General features: G+C 44.1%; 2 protein-coding genes across 4 annotated transcripts in view; both read left to right on the forward strand.

The window, feature by feature from the left end:
• The first annotated feature begins 862 nt into the window (after positions 1–862).
• On the forward strand, positions 863–22949 carry XCR1 (X-C motif chemokine receptor 1). 3 transcript variants are annotated; one of them, XM_032649050.1, is made up of 3 exons: positions 938–995; positions 4490–4535; positions 21903–22949. In XM_032649050.1, exon 3 carries the CDS (start codon positions 21920–21922, stop codon positions 22919–22921), a length of 1002 nt encoding a protein of 333 aa, XP_032504941.1. In that variant the 5' UTR covers positions 938–995; positions 4490–4535; positions 21903–21919; the 3' UTR covers positions 22922–22949. The 3 variants fall into 3 exon arrangements, with proteins under 3 accessions (XP_032504939.1, XP_032504941.1, XP_032504942.1); XM_032649048.1 differs by lacking the exon at positions 4490–4535 and having other exon boundaries at positions 863–995; XM_032649051.1 differs by lacking the exons at positions 938–995; positions 4490–4535 and adding an exon at positions 18163–18336.
• The window catches only part of FYCO1 (FYVE and coiled-coil domain autophagy adaptor 1), a 114105-nt gene continuing 91898 nt past the window's right edge, over positions 864–23070 (forward strand). Inside the window, exon 1 of the mRNA XM_032649030.1 lies at positions 864–995. The gene's annotated coding sequence lies outside the window, so the exon portion shown is untranslated. The remainder of the gene's footprint in view (positions 996–23070) is intronic.

The raw sequence follows: 23070 nt of genomic DNA on the forward strand, positions 1-23070 counted from the left end.
AATTCCTCTTTTTGGCTAGTTAAGGAATCAGTGGAGAGATTCTTTGGAAGCGTGATCTGTGGGCATCTTACCAGGAGGTAATAACGATGGACTTTCACGTTTATGCAGCTCTTTGGAGTTTGTGAAAAGTAAACTAACTAATTTAAATGTCAGAACTAAAGGGCTAGGGCACAATTCAACCTTCACCGTGGCCCAGCACCTCCTCCTGGAATTCCTAAGACTATGACCCACCTGCTTTCCTTAGAAAGAACACTTATGGCTGAGCACCATATGTAACGGGCACATTGTCAGGCACTTTCCTAATTGTCTCCACATTGTACCTTCATATGGGGACAGCAAAGAGGACTGGAGGCCTCTGAGCTACCACGTTCCTATGTTGGTCCTCCTTTTACTTGTCCCAGAGCTTCCTGTGATGGTCTCAGAGTCCAGTCTCCAGCAACCCTTTTTACAGCTGTTTTTAGCAGCTGCTGTCTTGACTCTTGTCAGGTGCATCCTCTGGTTAATGGTTTTTCTTGCAGTGGGTATGCAAACAAAACCTCCTGATGGCTCTGTGAGATGGGCAGAGCAGATATTAATAATGGTACTAATTACTTCTAAGGTGGTAGCCAGCCTTCATGATGGCCCCCAGTGGTTTGTACCTTCTGGTGTTCACATCCCTGATTAGGGTTGACTTGGATAACAAGTGAGATAGTGCAGAAATAACAGTGCTTGACTTCAGAGGTTAAGATATAAAGATCATAAAAGATACTGTGGCTTCTGTCTTGCCTCCTCGATTGCTCATTCTAGGGGAAGCCAGCTACCATGTCAGGAGGACACTCAGGCAGCCCCACAGAGAGACTCATGTGGCAAGGAACCGAGGCCTCCTGCCAGCAGCCATGTGAACAAAGCTGTCTTGGATGTAGGTCCTCCAGCCCCAGTCAAGCCTTCGGATGACTGCAGCTCCAGTGGACATCTTGACCTCTTCCCATGAAAGACCATGAGCCAAAACCACCCAGGTGAGTTGTTCTCAAATATCCGACCCACAGACACTGTGTGAGATAATAAATACTTATTGTTTAAGCCACTAGGTTTTGAAGGAATTTTTAAAAGAGTGGTAGATAATTAATACACCCATTATACAAGTGAGAACCTGAGCCTCAGACACATACAGTGACTAGCCCAAAATTGCACAGCTAGAGTTGTAGCAGAACTGGGAAGAGAGCCCTCATCTTGTGACTGCTGATCCGCACCACACGGGTTCTCTTTACAGTCCCATGATTCATCAGTTCTCTAATTTGGGTTCAGAAGAGGCAGAGATGAGGTTGCAGGCATGGTGCAGCGACTATCCAGGCACCCGTGGCCACACCCAGGGCCTAGACTCACAGGGGTCCTTGACCAGGAATCCAGGGTAGGGAGGGGGGCTAAGACCCTTTGCTCCCACTCGCGTGTGGCTCTCATGAGGAAGAGACACAAGCCATAAACAGGGACTTCTTCCCACCTGGGCAGACCCACACCTGTGCAGGCTCACACACATGTTCTGGCCTCAAGCCAAACTCAAAACAAACTACAGCTGACCCATAATGCTGTAGTTCTGCGGGGGTGTGGTGGGGAAGATTTGTGGTGTTAGGGCTTGCACTTAAGATCCCTGCCTGCGACGCGGGGTCTGCCTTGCCTCCCAGCTTCCCCGCCTCTGATTCATGTGTCCACTTTAGAGAAGTCACCCCACTGAGGGGTGCTTTCAGTTTCCATGTGACGCATCAGCCATGTGATCACGGTCCCCACTCTGCAAGGAGGGCCTGTGGGCAATGTGAGCTGTCTGTAGTGACAGAGGGTGATGGACACAGGGTCAGCAGGTGATCAGTCTAGCTGGCTCTATTTGCTCATCCTTCCGGCTGAGTTGGACTTATTCCAGCAAGAGCTACGATGGCCCCCTGGGTGGGACTGGAATTGGACAAGTCTAGAGGATAGTTGAAGACAAAGGGGTGAGAAGGGCTCTGTAGTCACTGCTTGTCTCCAGGGTCTCTATCCAGGCTGTCAGTGCCAGGGAGGAAGCAACCAGATAGAGCCCTAAAGCAGGGCTGGGCTTCCTAGCAGAGAGCAGAAAAATGCTCACGGGGTTGGCAGAGGATGCAAGAGGGAGTGGCCCCTGGGCTGTGCAGGAGACCTGTGGAAGCAAACAGTGAGAGACCTGAGGTGGTGACATTTCTTGATAAAGGACCTTAAAGGCCCACAGGACATAGTCTTGTGCCTATGTCCTCTTGTGGCATTCAAGGACCTCCATAATAGGAGAGATTTTTTAAAAAAAAGGGTATAGGACACCTGCATTCTAATCTAAACTCAAGATCCCATCACTTGGATCACCTTGGAAAAGTTGTTGGCCCTTGTGGGCCTCAGTTTCTTCATGAGTGGTCAAGTGAATGGTTTTCTAACTGGGTTCCTTGCAGACCAAGGGTTCTGCAGACCACCCTTAGAGTTTGCCATTAGGAGGGAGCCTCTAAACTTATACTGTCCAATAGAAATATGAAGTAAGCCACACGTGCAATTTTAAATTGTTTAGTAAACATATTTTTAAAAATCTAAAAAGAAATAGGTAAAATTAATTTCAAGAGTGTCTTTAATCTATCTAGAATATCATTTCAACATTAATCAATTGATTACATTTATTAATAAGATATTTTACATTCTCTCTTTTGTACTAAATCTTCAATATCTAGTGTGTAATTTGTACTTAAGCACATCTCAGTTGGGACCTGCCACATTTCCAGTGCTCAATAGCTAGAGTTGTGTACCTGACCTGCAAAGAGGGAGGAGGAATCAGGCCTTAAGAGAAGACTTCCCCCTGGTGGAGAAAATAGGAAAATACATGGAAGACCAAAAGATTGGAATGAGCAAAATGTCTTTGGATTGTGAACTATCACATCCATTTCCTTGATTCAGTAATCATGTATAATATCAGCATTATATGTATAGTGAGGGTGTTTGGAGGGAGCACATACAAATCAGAGAAGCAGGTCAAGGCCAGACTCCTGAGGAATTTGGGAGTGAGAATTGATGGCAGAGTCTTTTGCTTCTGGGAAGAAAGTGAGTGTAGACTATACTTTCAAGGAATTTTACTGTGAAAGGGAGGGACCTATAAGGGATGGAGCATAGACTTGAAGATGTTTTAGATGGGGAAAAAAGTATTTGGACAAAATACAGGCTGCAGAACAATTGTCATGATCAGACCAAAGGAACCAGAGGCATTCAAGAGTCAGACCTGCAGAGCTGGTTAAGAATACAGACCTTGGAGCCAGCTTCACTGCTTCCTGACTGTGTGACTTCGGGCAAATTACTTATCTCCTTGTGCATCTGTTCTCACATCAATACAATAGTACCTGCCTCTTGTGTGTACACCGTGTTGAGTTGTGTTTGTTATGAGGATTGATTTTTTTTTTTTCAAAATAACATATTCAAATGCCAATAATAGACATAAGAAAGTAGCTGTATTGTATTAGCTATAATGATTAGAGGGATTCCTTTAGAGGGGAAGCATTTTCTGTGAGTGCTGAAACAGCAGTCTGCCTTTTCCCCAGTGAGTTGAAGTTCACATGCTATTACATGGCAAGTCTGAGAATTCTGTCCTCGGAAGTGACAATATTGTTTCAACAGGGGGCAGGCAGTGGCCAACAACATATTTCTCTAGCATCTTCAAACTGAAACTGCCAAGGCCAGCTTCCTGACCTAGTAGGGACATTCTGGAACATGGTGGTCCAGCCCCTTGTTTTACCTCCTTCCCAGGGAAATATGGAACTTACCGGGATTCACAGTTCTATTCTTTTAACTTTGATGCTGATGAATTCAATGATCTCCTACTTTTTTTTTTTTTTCAAAATAATGGCTACCATCTGTTGAGCCACTACTAAGTGGCAGTCAGTGACCAATATCCCGTCTAATCCATTCAATTCTGCAAGGTGAGATTGGTTTACATAAATGACATTATGCCATAAATATCATTCAGAGTACTTTTTTATTCAATATGATGTTTTTGTTTTTATTAATTAATTAATTTATTTTTGCTGTGTTGCGTCTTCGTTTCTGTGCGAGGGCTTTCTCTAGTTGTGGCAAGCGGGGACCACATCACGGTACGCGGGCCTCTCACCGTCTCGGCCCCTCCCGTTGAGGAGCACAGACTCCAGACGCACAGGCTTATTAGTTGTGGCTCATGGGCCCAGTCGCTCCGCAGCATGCGGGATCCTCCCAGACCAGGGCTCGAACCCGTGTCCCCTGCATTAGCAGGCAGACTCCCAACCACTGCGCCACCAGGGAAGCCCCAATATGTTGTTTTTGAGCTACAACTGTGCAGCTGTAGTAAATGTATTTCTGATTACTGCTTTGTCTTACTGTGTGTGAATGTTCTGGCATTTATGTATCCATTTCCTAGTGACAGACACTTAGATTGTCCCCGATCTTTGCCGTCAAAAACAATGTTGGAGTGAGCATCTTTCCATCTGTCTCCTTATGGCCTATGCAGAGTTTCTCTGGATGAGGAGCCCAAGAGTGGAACTGCTAAATCAGAGGTATTTTCAGCCTTACCTTCTTCCAGGTTGTCCCTCAAATGCTACACCAGTCCATACTCCCACCAGCCTTGCCTCCAGGGTTCTCACTTCCCTCATTCTCATCAGCCCTTGGTATTATGACTTTCTAATATTTGCCAAATACATGGGCAAAAAATGATGTCTGGCAGCTTTAATTTGCATATGCTATTGAAATCTCCTCATATTCCTAGAGCCATTCCAGACTTGAATTCAAAGGGCTGTGCAAAGGGCAGTTTCCATCCAAGAACAGGTAAAAATTTCTGACAGATGTGTAGCTTTTCACCTGGTGACTTCGTGTATCTATTGCTCCCACCAGCCCTAGGAAGTACTCACAGCAGATGAGACTCAGAGGGCTTAATGACTGACCCATGGGTCGTCCAGCCAGTTATTCTAGAACTAGGATGAGAATCAAGGTGTCCTGACCCCTCACCACAGCTCTTCCTACTCGACTGTGTTGTACCCGGAGCCCATCAGTAAGAGATGGCCTTTCCGCCAAAGCGCAGGGTTCAGATGTTTGTGAGAGAGCTGGGGATTTTGTTTGTTTTTGTTTTGTATATTTAATCAGCTTCATTGAAGTGTCATTCACATACAATAAAATGCACCCATGTTAAATGGGTGTTTCCACGAGTATACACCGGTGTAACCACAACCAATCAAGATATGAAACATTCCTGATACCCCCAAAAGTTCCCTTGTAACCCGCCTTTCCAGGTAATCACCCACCTTGCCAGATAATCACCCACCTTGCCAGATAATCACCCACCCTGGCAACTACTTATTTTCTTTCTGTTGGTGTAAATTAGATTTGTCTTCCGCAGATTTTCCAAAGTTTTGTTCAGAATATGTACTCTTTTGTGTTACTCAGCATAACATTTGTGAGGTTCATCTATTTTGTTGCATGGATTAGTAGTTTGTTCCTTTTTATTGCTGACTAGCATTTCAGTGTATGACTGTATCACAATTTACTGGTCCCTTCACTAGTTGGTTGACAGTTGGTTGTTTCCAGTTTGGGGGTATAATGAATAAAGCTGCTAAGAACCTTTAAATCCAAGTCTTTATGTGGAGAACAGGGCCAGGAGCAGGTGGAGGCAATCTAAGATGCAAAATTTAAGGAGGCACTCACTCTAAGGTTCAGGAAGTGCTAACTCTGCACTTCCATGGACCCGAGAGTGAGTGCCTCCTTAAATATCACACCCTTGGCTCCTTGCCTGCCTTACCCCGTCCTGGATCTGGTGAACATATATTTTTGTTGTAGAGGAGAGTGTTAACTGTAAACTAAGAGCTCAAGAGCAGAGCTAGAGTCTGAGTTTCTCAAAGTGTGACCTGAAGACCCCTCTTGCAGCCTAATCAACTGCTGAGCTCGTTAGATGTGCTGACCCCCGCCCCACCCCCTTACCTACTGTATCAGAATTTGCATGTTTAATACAACATTAGTGATACTTACCTACACTAAATTTGTAAAACCACTGCTATGGGCAGTGGGTAATTGTTGAAGCTTTTTGAGCTAAAAATAGCAGGATTATAGCTTTTTTGTTTAACTTTGAAATAATTATAGATTAGCAAGAAATCATAAAAATAGTATAGAGAAATCCCACCTGATTCACTCATTTTCCTCCAGTGGTTACATCTTCCATAACTATAGTACAGTATCAAAAACGGGAGTTAGACACTGGTACAATGTGTGTGTACAGTTCTGTTCCATTTTATCACATATGTAGATTCCTGTAACCACCACCCCAATCAAGATACAGAACGATTCTGTCATCACAAAGATGTCCCTCCTGCTACCCTTTTATAGTCACACCTGCCCCCACCATTCCTAACCCCTGGCAACCACTGATCTGCTTTCTATCTCTATGATTTTGTCATTTCAAGAATGTTATGTAAGTGGAATTGCTCAGCATGTGACCTTTTGAGATTGCATTTTTTAAACTAATCATAAAACCCCTGAGATCTATGCAGATCATTGCATATACCAAAAGCTTGCTCCTTTTTATTACTAAGTAGTATCCCATGGTATGGAATTTAGCCATTCACCCATTATGGGACATTTTGGTTGTTTCCAGTTTGGGGCTATGAAGAATTAATCTTCTGTAAACAATCATGTATTGGTTTTTGTGAGAACATAAGTTTTCATTTCCCCAGGGTAAATGCCCAAGAGTGTGATTGCTGGATCATATGGTGTGTGTTCAGTTTTTTAAGAGACTGTCATACTCTTTTCCAGAGTGGCTGTGCCATTTCACATTTCCTACAGCAGTGTATGAGAGATCATTTCTCTATATCCTTGCCGGATTTTGGCATGGCCCCTGGTTTTTATTTTAGCTTTTCTAATAGGTATGTGGTAATATCTCATCATAGTCTTAATTTGTATTTCCCTCATGGCTAATGACGTTGAATATCTTTTCATGTGCCTATTTACAATCTGTATATTCTCTTCAGTGAAATGTCTCTCCAAGTTCTTTACCCATTTTTAACTGAATTGTTTGGTTTTTTTACTGCTGACTTTTGAGGATTCTGTATATATTCTAGACATGGGTACTCTGTCTGATATGCAGCTTGCAAATGCTATCTCTCAGTCTGTAGCAAAGCTTTTTCATTTTGATGAAGTCTAATATAGCTCTCTTTTGTTTATGCCTTTGGTGTTATGTCTAAGAACTTGTCACTAAGCTTTAGGTCCCCAAGATTTTCTCCTATGTTTTCTTCTAAAAGTTTTTATAATTTTATATGTACATTTATATCCGTGATGCATTTTGAGTTAATTTTTATATAAAATCCAAAATTTAAGTTGAGGTTCTTTTTATTTACTTATTTATTTTTTGGCCTATGAATATCCAATTGCTCCAGCACCATTTGTTGAAAAGTCAGCTATCCTTCCTCCAGTGAATTGCTTTTGCACCTTTGTCAAAAATCAGATGGCCTTACTGGTGTGGGGCTATTTCTGGGCTTTCCATTCCCTTCCATTAATCTTGGTGTCCACCCCTCTGCCCATACTGCGGTCTTAATTACTATAGCTGCGTAATAAGTCCTGAAATAGAACAGAGGGATTACTCCCATTCCTTTCTTCTTTTTCAAAATGTTTTATTTATTCTAAATCCTTTGCTTTTTATATAAATTTTAGAATAAGCCTGTCTCTACCTACAAAAAATCTTGGAGGATTTTGCTAAAAATTTCATTATAACCATATATCATTTGAGGGTGAATTGACATTTTTACTATGATGAATCTTCCAACCCATGAATATCTCTCCATTTATTTAGATCTTTTTTATTTCATCAGCATTTTATAATTTTCAGTGTACATGTTTTGTACATTTTGATGATTTATGCACAGGTATTTCTTTTTGGAGAGAGAGATTGTAAATAATATTGTACTTTAAATTTTGCTTTCCATGTGTTTATTGCTAATACATAGAAATACAATTGATTTTTATGTTGATCTTATATCTTGCAACTTTGCTAAACTCACTTATTATCCTAGGAATTGTTTCAGTTTTGTTTTGTTTTTGGATATTTGGCACTTTCTGGGTAGACCATTATGCTATCTGCAAACAGGGACAGTTTTATTTATCCCTTTCCAACCTGTACGCCTTTTATTTCCTTTTGCTTACTGTGCTGCCCGAGGCTTCCGGTACTATATTGAACAAGAGTGGTTAATATAGACACCCTTGCCTTGCTCCCAGTCTTATGGGAAAACATTGTCTTTCAACATTAGTATTTTGTCAGCTGGTGTGTTTTTTTGTTTTTTGCGGTACGCGGGCCTCTCACTGTTGTGGCCTCTCCCGTTGCGGAGCACAGGCTCCGGACGCACAGGCTCAGCGGCCATGGCTTACGGGCCCAGCCGCTCCGCGGCATGTGAGATCTTGCCGGACCGGGGCACAAACCCGTGTCCCCTGCATCGGCAGGCAGACTCTCAACCACTGCACCACCAGGGAAGCCCAACTGGTGGTTTTTAATAAGTATTTTTTATCAAATTGAGGAAGTTCCCCCCATCCTTAGTTTTTTCTGAGAGTTTTATCATAAAGAGTTGCTGAATTTTTTTTTAATAAATTTATTTATTTATTTATTTTTGACCGCATGTGGGCTTTCTCTAGTTGCGGCGAGCGGGGGCTACTCTTCATTGCGGTGCGCGGGCTTCTCATTGCAGTGGCTTCTCTTGTTGCGGAGCACGGGCTCTAGGCACGTGGGCTTAAGTAGTTGTGGCACGCGGGCTCAGTAGTTGTGGCTTACGGGCTCTAGAGTGCAGGCTCAGTAGTTGTGGCACACGGACTTAGTTGCTCTACAGCACGTGGGATCTTCCCAGACCAGGGATTGAACCTGTGTCCCCTGCATTGGCAGGCAGCTTCTTAACCACTGCCCCACCAGCGAAGTCCCAATAGTTGTTGAATTTTGTCAGATGATTTTTCTGTATCAGTTGATATGATCATGTAGTTTTTCTTCTTTAGCCTTTTAATACAGTGGATTTCACTGATTAAGTATTGAACCAGCCTTGCATCTCTGGAATAAACCCCATATTCTATTTGCTAATATTTATTAAAGAGTTTTTTCAGTTGTATTTGTGAAGGATATTCGTCTGTAGTTATTATATGTACTTTTTGGTACCATCTTTATTTGGTTTGGGTACCAGGGTAATACTGGTCTCACAAAGTGAGGTGTGAAGTATTCTCTCTTCTTCTATTTTCTGGAAAGGGTTATGTAGAATGGGTGTTAATTCTCCTTTAAACATTTAAAAGAATCATCCAGTCAAATTATCTGGGCCTGGAAATTTCTTTCTCAGGAGTTTTAAATTATGACTTCAGTTTCCTTGAAGGGCTTATTGGGTGAGCCCTTTCATATTGCATGAGTTTATTTATTTAGTTATTTCATATTGAGTGAGTTGTGGTAACCTGTGTTTTTTGAGGAATTAGTCTACTTCATCTAAGTTATATAGATGTTCATACTATTTGATTATTATCTTTTTTTAAAATATTTTTATTTATTTATTTGGCTGCGCCAGGTCTAGTTGTGGCATGCGGGATCTTTTAGTTGCAGCATGTGGGATCTTTTAGTTGCGACATGCGGGATCTAGTTCCCTGACCAGAGATTGAGCCTGGGCCCCCTGCATTGGGAGTGCGGGGTCTTAACCACTGGACCGCCAGGGAAGTCCTTGGTTATTATCTTTGATGTCTGCAGAATCTGTAGCAATATCCACTGTTTCCTTCCTGATATTAGTAATTTGTGTCTTTCTCTTTTCTCGTTAGTCTTTCTAGAGGCATATCACTTTTATTGATCTTTTCAAAGAACAAACTTTTTTTGTTTCATTTCTCTTGGGTTTATGTTTGCAATTTTATCAATTCTTCTCTTTATTTTTTCTTTCCTTCTACTTACTTTGAGTTTATTTTGCTTCTTTTTCTAGGTTCTTAAGATAGGTGCTTAGATTATTTATGTGGGACATTTTCTCTTTTCTAATGTAAGCATTTAGTGCTAAAAATTTTCCTCTCAGTGCTGCTTTAACTGTGTCCCACAGAGTTTGATGTTGTATTTTCACTTTTATGCCATTCAATGTGTTTTTTTTTTTAATTCCCCTTGAGTCTTGTTTGATCCTTGGATTATTGAAAAGTGTGCTATTTATTTTCCAGTAACTCACTTGTTGACGATTTTCGGGTACAGTAAGTTGGTTTACTATTTTTATTATATTCTTTTCAGCTGTTGATTTCATAGTGAGGGTGGGTTAGAAGGAGACCCATCTTTATCATTGAAGGAGTCCAGAATTTTGCCAGCCAACTTGTGTTGACATGGAAATCTATACATACACACACAGGAACACACAACCACACACACGCATATACACACACACACCCATGGCATACTTATACCCACACCTAACCAGCAGAGCTCAAATTCTCATTTTCAAAAAACAAGGCTAATGGCAGAGACCATGGTAAGAAAAAACAGGAAAAGGAAGCTGATTAGGAAGGGGAAAAACAGTACCAAATCAGCATTGCATCTCTAAAAGAATTAGGCCAAACCAGAAACCTCCAGCAGAAATAGCAGTGACATTTAAGGGTCTGAGTTGACTGTAGACAAGCTGAATTTCTTGTATGTTGGCAACCCCTGCCTTCTAAGTCAGCTTCTTCCCCACTTCCCACCATCACTGCCCCTATCACAACAAGGTCAATCCAACTAATTCTGCTTCAGAAAACTGAAAGGAAAAAAGACACTACACTGACTACAATAGAATAGAAATTCCAGGAACTAAAGATGTATCAAGAAGAAAGCAAGCTATATCCTGCAAACCAATTCACTGTCTGACAGATAATAATGCCCTCCTCAAATGACATGTGCTGAAAACCATAGACATATTGTATTTATGTTTATATGCAATATATGTAAATATATGTTTATGAAGTCGTTCCCCATCCATCTGATAACTATTTCTGTTTTCCCCCTTTTTTGGTTTCACTTCTTACATTTCAGTCTATCTAGAACTTCATATGGTTGTAACTTTATAATACATTGACATATCTGGCAGTGTCTAGTGTCCCTTAGCAGCTAAGCCATGAAACTGAATCTCTGGGCTCTTAGCTCCAAACGTGCAGTGACACAACTTCACCTCCGTGTATAAGCTAAGGGCACCCAATCCGTTTAGACCATCGTTTCTCAACCTCGGTATTATTGCCATTTTGGTAATTTTCTGTCATGGGAGTTTGTCCTGTTTGTCAGCATCCCTAGCCTCTACCTGCTAGATGTCAGTACCTCCTTCAAGCTGTGAGAACCAAAAATGCCCCCCAGACATCACAAAATTGCCCCCAATGAAAGCTGCTTCTTTAGACATATGCCTCCTTATTTCCTGATTTGGATGCTTTACAAAGCCATGATGCTTGGTGCCATAGCAGCCATCTTGTAGTTGTGAGGAATGACACTACAGAGGCGCTGAGGCTAGTACAAGAGGTAGAAGGGGCCGTGGTTCTTGATGACATTGCCAAGTTGCTGCACCAACCCTAGCATTACCTTCCTATGGAAAATTAACAGCTTCGACCACTTAAGCCTCTTCAGTCCTGTGCTTTGTCACTTACAGCCAAGAGCATCCTAGTGAATCCACGGATCACCTTATTCCTCTGCTTAAAACCCTTTACTAGTTCTCCATTCAGGATGAATTTCAGACTCCTGAGCTTAGCACCCAAGGGCCTTTGCCTCCCTCTCCTTCTCATCTCCCAGCACCCCTCTCGGCACACATCTTGTCTCGAGCCTAAGTTGAGTCCTTTGACCCAGCCTCAAGACCTCCTGTCTCCTGATGTTTACATTTGCTGGTCCCCGAATGGCACATCCTTCCTCCTCTTCTCTCCCTGTTCAGTCCTACTCACCTTTCAAGACTTGGCCCATGTCCTCTCCTTCAGGAACTTTTCCCTGAATCTCCATGTGGTGATTTTGAAACATGGACTCCAAATTATTTGACACTCCTCCACTTGAGAGTGACTTGGGCAGGGATTTGGACCTCTGTGACTTTTCATACTCTGGACACTGAAGCAGGGTGCTAACTGACTAATCCAGGGGACCGTTATTCAGTGACACACGAGGCAATCTTCATGATAAGGACGTGCAGTGTGTGAGATGAGCTAGTCAGACCTGAAGGCACTGGGCAACCCAACCAGCTGATGCTGCTCATCTTTCCAGCCTCAAACCCTAGCGCACTGCTTCTTCCACCACACGTCTCTCTCACTTTGAGTCATTGGGAGGCTCAGAATGTGCCCTACTGCATAAATGTTCCCCCACACCTGGCATTCAGCCCCCTTTCCCTGCATAACTCCTACTCATCCTTCAGATCTCCCTTTGACATCACCTCCTCTAGGAAGCCTTCCTTGCCTCTCCAAGGCTGGTATGCCCAGAGCCTGTCCCTCACATCACACTTAACACACTGTATCCTAACCACCCATTTCCACATCTGTGAGCCTGTGAGCATCTTAACGGCAGGGAATGATTTATTCCTTTTTGAACCACCAGCACCTAGAATAATGCCAGAGCTTGCTATAAAAATAAATGTTCATGGCATGGTTGTGCCAGTGGCATGGCTGAATGTGTTTTGCTCTTGTCCTCCATTCAACAGACATTTATTGAGATTAGACCCTGTACTGAAGGTACAGCTTCCTGCACTGCATCTACTGCCATCGTCCGGGTAGCTGGAGCTCACAGTTATTGAGCGCTCACTGGGCGTTGTCCTAAGTACCTAACTCATTCACTTTGTCTAATCCTCATAACAAGTCCGTGAGGTTGATGCTGTAATTATCTGCAATTCACATGGGGAAACTGAGGTGCCAAAATTCCATGGGCACTGAATCCTGGAGTCCACGTTTGCACCCCTGCAGCCTAACTCTGGAGCCCGTGGTATTAATCTCTACACTGTCTGGCTTCCTTCGGAACCCCCCCGGACACTTGTCACAAATGCAGAGGCCCAAGCCTCACCTGAAGAGCTTGTTTCTATAGGTCTGGGCAGGGCCTGGGAATCTGTATTTTCCACGAGCCCCACATAGTGCAGAAATGATGGGTGTGCCAAGGGCATCCAGGAGCGTCCGAGGCTCTGTGAGGTCTGGCCCTGATGCACCTGTCTCACTGCCTCACGAACACATCCTGTACTCGCTCTTCTCCAAACTCTTGCTGCCTCTGCCAGGAATGCTGTCATGACGCCCACCCACCCACCCAAGTGTGCTTGAGGAGCACCGGTGGGAGTGAGAAGAGGGAGACCTTGCTGCTCAGGATGGGCTGGCAAAGCCCTAGGGGCATCCGCACGCAGCCCCTTCCGGAGGCCCTGGAGAAGGTCAAGAGGCCTCAACCCTCTCAGGCGTCTCTTTAGCCTGCGGTGCTGCCAGAAACGTCCAAAAGGCTCCATTCAGAACCCTGCACACCTTCAGAGCACACCCCCAGGGATTAGTCCTCTAGCTGCAACCCGTGTGGCCCTCGGAAGCTCCTCACAGACAAGTCCTGGTGATGCCAGCAGTGTTTGCTCTGCCTGGGACGGGACCAGCGGGGAGCGGGGCAGCAGTGGAAGCCGGGGCAGCCCTGGCCAGCGCCTGATTTCCCCAACCAGGCCTGTGCGTGGTCGGGTGGGCAGAGCAGGCCTCCAAGGAAAGGGCCTCTCCCCGGGAGTCAGTGATTTCACGGTCACAAAAGGTTGAAGGGGCCATGTGACGATTTGGCAGTTGACCCAGAACCACTCAGCTCCCTTTTGCTGCCTACAGAGCAGCCAGGCCTGCCCTTGGGGGATTTCCCAGCCATGTTCAAATGGAAGCTACCTTGAGTGGGCACCTCTGTTAAAGCCACATCAAAGGTGACTTGCTGGAGAGTCAACAAGACTCTGGGTGATGACAGTCGTCAAGGGGCACGTAGAACGTGGGATGGGTAAAGGTGGGATAGAAAATCAGCATAGGGATTTCCCCCTAACCAATGTTATAAGTTCTGACTATTGATGTGTAATTAAGCACTCTCAAATATAGAGGTCTAAAATAAGAGCCATTTTATTATATCTCATAAATTGTGACTCAGAGCCTGAGCAGCACTCAGCTGGGTAATCCTTTTTCGTGTGGCATCAGTGACGGTCCCTCGATGCCACTGAGCTAGGAGATGGAGGGCTGCTCCAAGGCAGCTTCCCTCCCAGGTCTAGCCCCAACGGAGAAGGCTGGAGAGCTGAGCTCAGCCAGAACTGTCAGCCGCTCCACATGTGGCCTCACCAGCACGGTGGCCTCATGGAGTTGGACTTCATAAATGGTGGTTCAAGGCTATCAATGAGAATGTTAGGGACCCAGCTGAAGTCCCAGAATCTCACTTTCACCACGTTCTATCAGTCAAGTACGTTACCAAGAGCAGCAACGTTCAAGGAGAATGGAGTTAGACTTTGCCTGTCAGTGGAAGGAGCAGTAAAACATTTACAGCCATATGTAATCTCCCATACTACAGACTAGCTGGGAAACACTTGTTAGGGTCATTGTGAGGAGTTTTACTCCACATGTTTGTCAAGCTCCTAGTGTGTTCCAGGCTCTGTCCTGGGCACTGGAGAGAGAGAGCAATGAGCAAGACAGAGGCATGGTGCCTGCCCTCTCGAATACAGCCTAACAGTTACACAGTGCCTGGCGTGTGGGAAGTGCCAGTAAATGTTGGCTGCTGGTATTTTAATTGTTAAATGAATCATTATTGGATAAAAATGATAAGCATAATAAGCATTAGCAGAGAATTGCTTTGAAGAATGACAAGGTGTAAAAGAACACAGGCAACAGGAGGGGGAATTTTAAGCCAAGGAGGAGGGGTAATGAACTAGCGGGGGAGGGAGGAAGCAGCGTGTGTGGCCACCGAGTGCAGTGGGCAAGGGAAGCGTGCACTGAATGAGCTGGATGGGGACGGACCACTTAAGTCTCTGAACTGGATGCCTTACTTCCATCCCTCCAGGTCTGCCTTCCACTTTCCTCACCCACCTCTGCTTCTGAGGCTCCCCTGTATGGGCTGCGTGAACAGTCTCCCTTGCCTCCCTGCTGGTGCCAGTAGAAGGCACCAGCAGGAGTTTGGGTGGAGGGGGGTGGGAAGAGAAAGAGGTTGGCATATTTATTCTTCTGGCTCTCTCTCTGTTGGGCAAGTGGTGGAAGTGAATACTTCCTCTGCCAAAATCCACATCCAGTGTCCAGCAACCTTCTTGTAGGGCCCGTCTCACCAGGTCCTTCGGTGGCTCTTTCTCCTGTGCATTTAGCCCTGGGCTCAGTGGCAGCTGCCCACTCTTGCTGGCCCAGGGGTACTTCACCATCGCTGCTTGCATTCCCTACACCCTGCCCACACCTTTGTAAAAGTCCTTTCCCTGCATTGTCCTCAGTCACCCTCTTGAGAGGGCCACCTGTCCCTTTCTGGAATCCTGAATGATACCACTACACCAGCAAGGACAGGAATTTGGGACTTTATCTTTGGAGCAATTCTGAGAAAATGCTAACCTTCTATCCAGTGGTGTGATGGTAAATCTTAACAACCAGCTCTCCAGAGGGAAAAGCCCTGATTTGCAGTGATTGCCAGATTCCAAGGCGTCAATACTTCCACCATGGTTGATTTCATGCTACTAATGCAACAGCAACCAACTCGTAAAATTCCTAAAAATGAAACGCACACAAGCTGGTATGAGCCAGCTCCAGCATACCTCTGCCCAGATCAAACACTAGCTCTAGTCTCTCCCACTAGGGCCACTCCAGCCAGGGGCTAGATGTTCCCACAGAGAGGTGGATGGGCCTTCTGGATGCTGTCAGCCTCCTCCCTCCCATGCCCTGTGAATGTACTTCCCAGTGAAGCCAGGATGCTGTCTCCAAGGGCTCCCAAAGCTGCAAGACCTTTCATTTGCCCATGCCTGTGCCTCTTCTCATGTGCATGGGGCTGAGGCTCAAACAGAACCATCCATCTTGCTGGACTTGGTCCAATTAGATCATGAGACCCTGGGGATCTAGAGTCAGTGGTTCCCCTATTAACAGCAATTAATTCCCGCCAAGAGCCCCACTCTGATGCTGATGCCAAAGACCTCTTGATGCTGGTCTCTGCCCTGGATCCCACTTGCCCACAGATGGGCCCAGACCCTGAATGTGATAACCAGGCCCCTATCCACATTGTGCTTTACCCAGAACTGAACTTCCCCTTCTGTATGTCGAGTCTGTATGAGGCTGGAACTCAATTCCATCTTTGTCCAGCCTGACCAGTGTTTTAGAACTTTCTGTTTAAGGCGAGAGCATGAACTTTTTTCACAATGAAACCAAATGTGAGGAAATGTGAAAATGTTAGTTTCAAATTGTGTCTTCATATTTAGGGAACAAACATTTGTTAAACACTTGCTATATGAGTCCTTGCAATAATTATCTCCCTCAGCAAGGAACAATTACACACACACACAATTGGACGATAAATCTGTAGAGAAAATTCCTAACTCCAAATAACAATATTTTAATCAAAACAACATGACACTACAAGTATCCTTTCAGAATGAACAAAATTTTTAAAGTTAGTAACACCTGATTTTTGACCAGGTATACACTATTTTGGAAATGTAAATAAATACAACCATTTTAGAGGTTCTAAATGGTAAGTATTTTGGCAGTACTTACCAAAATGTAAAATGCACATTCCCTATGACCCAGAAAGGCACCACTTCTAGAAATCCATCCTACAGTAATTCAACACCAGTACATTAAAGGTGTATGTATTAGATATACCTTTAATCCCTGCAGCATTGTGATAATTTTAAAAATTGAAAGCAAACTGGATGTCCATTGACAGGAAAATAGGTAAATCCTGATACCATAATGCAGTGGAACACTTTCCAGCTGTTACAAAGAAGAAGACTTGGAAAGACGTTCATGCCATTTTGTTTAATGGAAAAAGGATAAATCAGTGTACATGATACGATCCCATTTTTGCAGAGAAGATCAACAGAATTGGAGCCTTCATACGTTACTGGTGGGAAAATAAAATGGCACAGCTCTGTGGAAAATGATTTGGAAGTTCCTCAAAAAGCTAAACATGGGCTTCCCTGGTGGCACAGTGGTTGAGAGTCCGCCTGCCGATGCAGGGGACAGGGGTTCGTGCCCCGGTCCGGGAAGATCCCACATGCCGCGGAGCGGCTGGGCCCGTGAGCCATGGCCGCTGAGCCTGCGCTTCCGGAGCCTGTGCTCTGCAACGGGAGAGGCCACAACAGTGAGAGGCCCGCGTACCGCAAAAAAAAAAAAAAAAAAAAAAAAAAAAAAAAAAAATTAAAAAGCTAAACATGGGGTTTCCAAACAATCCAGCAATTCCACTCCTAGGTAAATACCCAAGAGCACTGAAAATATATATCCATACAGAAATTTACAAGTGAATGTTCAGAGCAGCATTATTCATCATAGCCAAAAAGTAGAAACAACCCAAATGTCATTCAGTTGATGACTGGTTGAAATGTGGCTTATCCATGCAGTGGAATATTATTCAGCCATAAAAAGGAATGAAGTACTGATACATGCTACAACATGGATGAACCCTCAAAATATTATGCTAAGGGAAGGTAGCCAGACACAAAAGGTCACATATGATTCCACTTACATGAAATGTCCAGAATAGGCAAAACCATAGAGACAGAAAGTAGATTAGTGGTTGCCAAGAGATGGAGTGAGGTAGGGAGTAGGATTTTCTGCTGACAAACAAGCATGAATTTCTTTCAGGGTGATGGAAGTGTTCTGAACTGGATAGTAATGGTGGTGTACAACATTGTGAATATGCCCCAAACTACTGAATTATACAATTTAAAATGCTACATTTTTTATTACATGAATTATTTCAGTTTAAAATAATAAAGCATTACTGGTACATTAATCAAGTATAATTTTTGATAAGATTAAAATACCACTTAAAAAAAATACATTATCTTTTATGATCCCTTCCAACTCCAAAATTACCTGCATCTTTCCTTGGTGGAACCCAGGGGCTTAGATGACCCCTAAGCTGTGGACCCCACCTTCCTGTGGAGACAGGCTGGGTGACCAGCTCTTTTCCAAGGGACGAGTGACGTAGCCAGGTTCTACATGAGGTCTTGGGTGGAGTGGGGGGTTGGGAGCAGATCAAGCCAGGACGCCTAGTGGTGGGAAGAGGGGGGTTAGGAAAACTCCCTGTCTCTCTCTCTGTCTCCCTCTGAGACTCTGCACATTAGCCTTCCCCCACCTTCCTCTAGCCTACTGGGCAGGGTGGGTGTTTTGGTTTCTTTGCGCATAATATGAAACAAAGAAGCACCATTTCTGCCTCAAGAAGCGTGTAAAGAGGTGCAGATATAGGTGAGTTCCTTTACAAACATTTCAAACATATGTTTTCCTCTACTTCTAATAGCCTACAGCAGGAGTTCTTAAACTCCCAGGTAGGTATCAGAACCACCTGGAGAGCAGGTAAATAATGCAGATTCCTGAGCCCTCCCTCCAGAGGCTCTGATTCCCTGGATCTGAGGATTCCCAAAAACCTGTATTGCTAAAAAGCAGGTCTGTGGACCGTGCTTTGAGTACAACTATCATATATAATGCTTTGCTTTTCCTTGTGCTAAAGAAAGTGGAGGTGTTTGGTTATAAGTCTCTATGTAAGGCATTGTTATTATTAGTGTTTGGGTAATTGAGAGCTGTATTTCTCAATCCAAATTGTAATGTGGACCAGAAAACTAAAGTTACTCTGTTAGAATTGAAGTGGGCTTCAGAGATGGGGTGGGAGAGCAATGACAGGCAAAGGGAACCAGACCCCTAGGATGTAACTCGGAGAGCTTTGGGGTTTGGCACCATTCTTCTTTCTGTGCCCAAGGCCTACCAGGCCCTGACTGGCAGCTCCTCTGAAATTTTGAGTGAATGAATCAATAACCAACAAAACACTGGAATGTTTTTTGTAGGTACCTGATATCCCTTTTATTTCTAGTTTGCTGAGTGTTTATATCATGAATGAGTGTTGAGTTTTGTCAGATGCTCTTCTGCATTTATCAAAAAGGATCATATAGTTTTTGTCTTAATACGGTCACTTAAATTGATTGATTTTCAAATATTAAACCAACTTCATATTTCTGAGATAAACACTTGGTCATGACGTATTAACCTTTTAAAATATATTGCTGGATTTGATTTGCTAATATTTGGTTAAGGATTTTTATGTCTGTCTTCATGAGGGATATTGGTCTATAGTTTTCTGTTGTTGTAATATTTTTCTCTGGTTTGGTATCAGGGCTATGCTGGCCTCATAAAACAATTTGGGAATTATTCCATCCTGTAGTTCAGGTAGTTTGCCTAAGATCAGTGTTATTTCTTTCTTAAATGTTTGACAGAAGGCACTAGAAAAATCATCTGGGACAGTTTTTTAGAGTTAACTAAATTACTATAATAAAGGTAGGACTATGTCATATCATTTCATGTCAGTTCTGGTAGGTTGAATTTTTAAGGAAATCTGTCCATTTCGTTTGTTGTTGAATTTGTTATAACTGATCATAATATTTCTCTGTTATCCTTTTAAAGTCTGTAAGATCTGTAGCAATAAGCACTCTTTCATACCTGCTATTGACAGTTCGTGTTCTCTCTCTTTTTGTTCTCAGTCTAGCTAGAGTTTTAGTACCTTTAAAAAATTTTTTTTCAGACAACCAGCTTTGGCTTTGTACGATATGAAGGGTGCTTACAAACCCCCTGTTCCAAAATATCTCCAGGAAATCCCAGATATTTGTATCATTTCTGATTTCATTCTAAACTGTAAGCTTCTTGTACGTAGAGTCTATTATGTTCATACTATATAATCCAGCATCTATCATAGCACCTGACATATGTCATTGGTCATTAAGGGCTGTTGTATTGAGTCAGATAAGCTCTTCTTTAAAATGTAAGTACCCAATTTCTAAATGTCAAAAAAGTAGGACCATAAGACATAGTCAGAAGCAGAATGAGTTGACCAGACTAAGTAAAGTGCTCTTAAAAATCCATAAGAAAAACAGTGTTATCCTAAGTAGAAAAATGAATAAAATCCATAAACACTAAAAATAAGAAACAGAAGTGGACAGGAAACATGCAAAAGCATATGTATCCCTCTCTAGATATCAAAAGAATACAAAACAAAACAACCATATTAATATTTTCAACTATCTTCACTTTTGTGTTTAGAGACACAAGTTGATTTAACTACCTAAAATAGGATACATTTTGAGACTGCACCCTCACCGCTATTTTTCCTCCTGTCCCAAACCAGGAAGTGGGAAATTATTTCTCCAGTTCTCCTCCTCAGAATACAAGGTCATAAAGCCTGGGTTCCAGTCTTGGCCCTCCTTGCTGCTTCCTGGCTTTATAACATTGAGAAGGTCATTTTACCAGTCTGAACCTGTCTCCTCTTCTATAAAATGGAAATGGTCACGTCTTAAGAGAGTGCGTTGCAGGATTAAGGGAGCAGTTGAGTATAATGTGTTAGCACAGTGCCTGACACATAGTGGATGATGAGAGTTCTCTTATCTGTTTCAGGCAGCTGCTTCATCCAAGTCTCCCATCCTTCTCTGAGGCCCTGCAGCTTCATTTGCCCCTCTCTCAGTGAAATTTCCAGCTCTTCAATCACTTCTCTTTTGTCTCCTTGGCCTTCTAGTCTCACTATTTCTTTTTTTTTTTTTTTAATTTATTTATTTATATTTTATTTTTGGCTGCGTTGGGTCTTCGCTGCTGCACGCAGGCTTTCTCTAGTTGTGGCGTGCGGGGGCTACTCTTCGTTGCGGTGCGCGGGCTTCTCGTTGCGGTGGCTTCTCTTGTTGTGGAGCACAGACTCTAGGCATGTGGGCTTCAGTAGTTGCGGCATGTGGGCTCACTAGTTATGGCTCACAGGCTCTAGAGCACAGGCTCAGTAGTGTGGCGCATGGGCTTAGTTGTTCTGCGGCCTGTGGGATCTTCCCGGGAAGGCGGATTCTTAACGACTGCACCACCAGGGAAGTCCTAGTCTCACTATTTCTAAAATCTCACTAGCACAGAGGATTAAATCAATTTGACCATATGTTTTCTTAGCTACTCCCCTCCTATTGGACACTTAGGATTTCCACTTGCTTGTAAGATACTCTGTAGACCAAACTCCCAGATGATGAAGCTTTCTGCTCTGAGAGTTAATCCTCTGTGTTAGTGGGGATTTGGTCTCCCAGATTCTCAACATTCACTGAAGTCTTGAGATGATTTCATAATTGGATTTACATGAGAGAGATGTTTGCTCCTTTTGTGTCCTCTCTTTTTGGACCAGTTCCTGGAGACAGCAAGTTTCCTGAAACAATCCTGCCATCAGGGTTTGTACACTTTACGGGAGGAAGAAAAGGAAGGAACAGAGGAAGAAAGAAAGGAAGGGAGGGACAGAGGGAGAGGAGAAGGAAAGGCAGGTGGGCATAGTAAATTCTTAGTAGATATTTGTTGAATAAATGAAGGAATGACCCTGGGATCATTAGTGCTGTTTTGTAGATGAGGACCCGAGGTTCAGAAAGGTTAAAAAGCTTGCCCAGGAACGTGATATTGGGCCCCGCCTTTGATCTCAGGTCTTTGAATCCAGTTCCACTGTCTTTCTCCTACACCTACTGGGACACTGGTCTAGCTTAGTGTTACTCAAATGACAGTCTTCAAGAAGGGAAGGGGCTTATGACATATTGTAAGTTAATGTGTCACTTCCTTCAAGAAAGTCTTGCTAAGGAAAAATGCTAACCAAACCAAACAGCATGCTTAGTGACTTCACATTTTGGCAAAAGTTGCTAATTTCCTTATAAATAGTTCGCTGCCCAGTAGCTGGACCATGGACCACACTTTTTTGTATCATGGGCCCTATTGCTCTCTAGCCTAACCACATGGCTTTGAACTCCATGTCTGTATCACTTCAGATGCTCTCAGCGTCTAGATGGAGCCCTCAGACATCCCGGAGACCAGCACCCCTTTTGAGTATGATCCTCAGAGCTTTCTGTGTGAGAAGAAGACCTTTGTCTTTGCCACCTTCAGCACCACCATCCTGTACTGCCTGGTGTTCCTCCTCAGCATGGTGGGCAACAGCCTGGTGTTGTGGGTCCTGGTGAAGTATGAGAGCCTGGAGTCCCTCACCAACGTCTTCATCCTCAACTTGTGTCTCTCAGACCTGGTGTTCTCCTGCTTGTTGCCCGTGTGGATCTTGGGGTACCACTGGGGCTGGTTGTTGGGGGACTTCTTTTGCAAGCTCCTCAACATGATCTTCTCCATCAGCCTCTACAGCAGCATCTCCTTCCTGACCATCATGACCATCCATCGCTACCTGTCCGTGGTGAGTCCCATCTCATCCCTGCGTGTCCACACCCTCCAGCGCCGCGTGCTGGTGACCGTAGCTGTGTGGGCAGCCAGCATCCTGTCCTCCATCCCCGATGCCATCTTCCACAAGGTGTTCCCTTCGGGCTGTGATTATTCAGAACTCGAGTGGTTCCTAGCCTCAGTCTACCAGCACAACATCATCTTCCTCCTCTCCTTGGGGATTATCCTGTTCTGCTACGTGGAGATTCTCAGGACCCTGTTCCGCTCGCGGTCCAGACGGCGCCACCGGACAGTTAGGCTCATCTTCACCATTGTGGCAGCATACTTCCTCAGCTGGGCTCCCTACAACCTGATCCTGTTTCTGCAGACACTGTTGAAACTTGGCGTCATTCAGAGCTGCGAGGTCAGCCAGCAGCTGGATTATGCCCTGCTCATCTGCCGCAACGTTGCCTTCTCCCACTGCTGCTTCAACCCGGTGCTCTACGTCTTTGTCGGGGTCAAGTTCCGCAGACACCTCAAAAGTCTGCTCTGGCACTTCTTGCTCTGCCGGCAACAGGCACCTGGCCTTCCCCTGTCACCTCACCCCCCAGGTGCCTTCACCTATGAGGGCATCTCCTTTTATTGAGAGGGAGTTTGGTGGAGCAGGTGGCGGTAGACAGAGGAGCCGGAGGAGGTGGAGCTGAAGGGGAAGCAGGGCAGGAAGGAGCATAGAAGGCACAGCTCTGGGACACGCTACCACTGCAGTGACGGGGGTGAAAGAAGTACATTACGTCA

The sequence above is a fragment of the Phocoena sinus genome, chromosome 11 (assembly GCF_008692025.1).
Source record: "Phocoena sinus isolate mPhoSin1 chromosome 11, mPhoSin1.pri, whole genome shotgun sequence".
NCBI classification, from domain to species: domain Eukaryota; kingdom Metazoa; phylum Chordata; class Mammalia; order Artiodactyla; family Phocoenidae; genus Phocoena; species Phocoena sinus.

Bases quoted from the DNA above. Each gene is read 5' to 3' on its own strand.
- XCR1 (XM_032649048.1), top strand. From the start codon at position 21,920: ATGGAGCCCTCAGACATCCCGGAGACCAGCACCCCTTTTGAGTATGAT.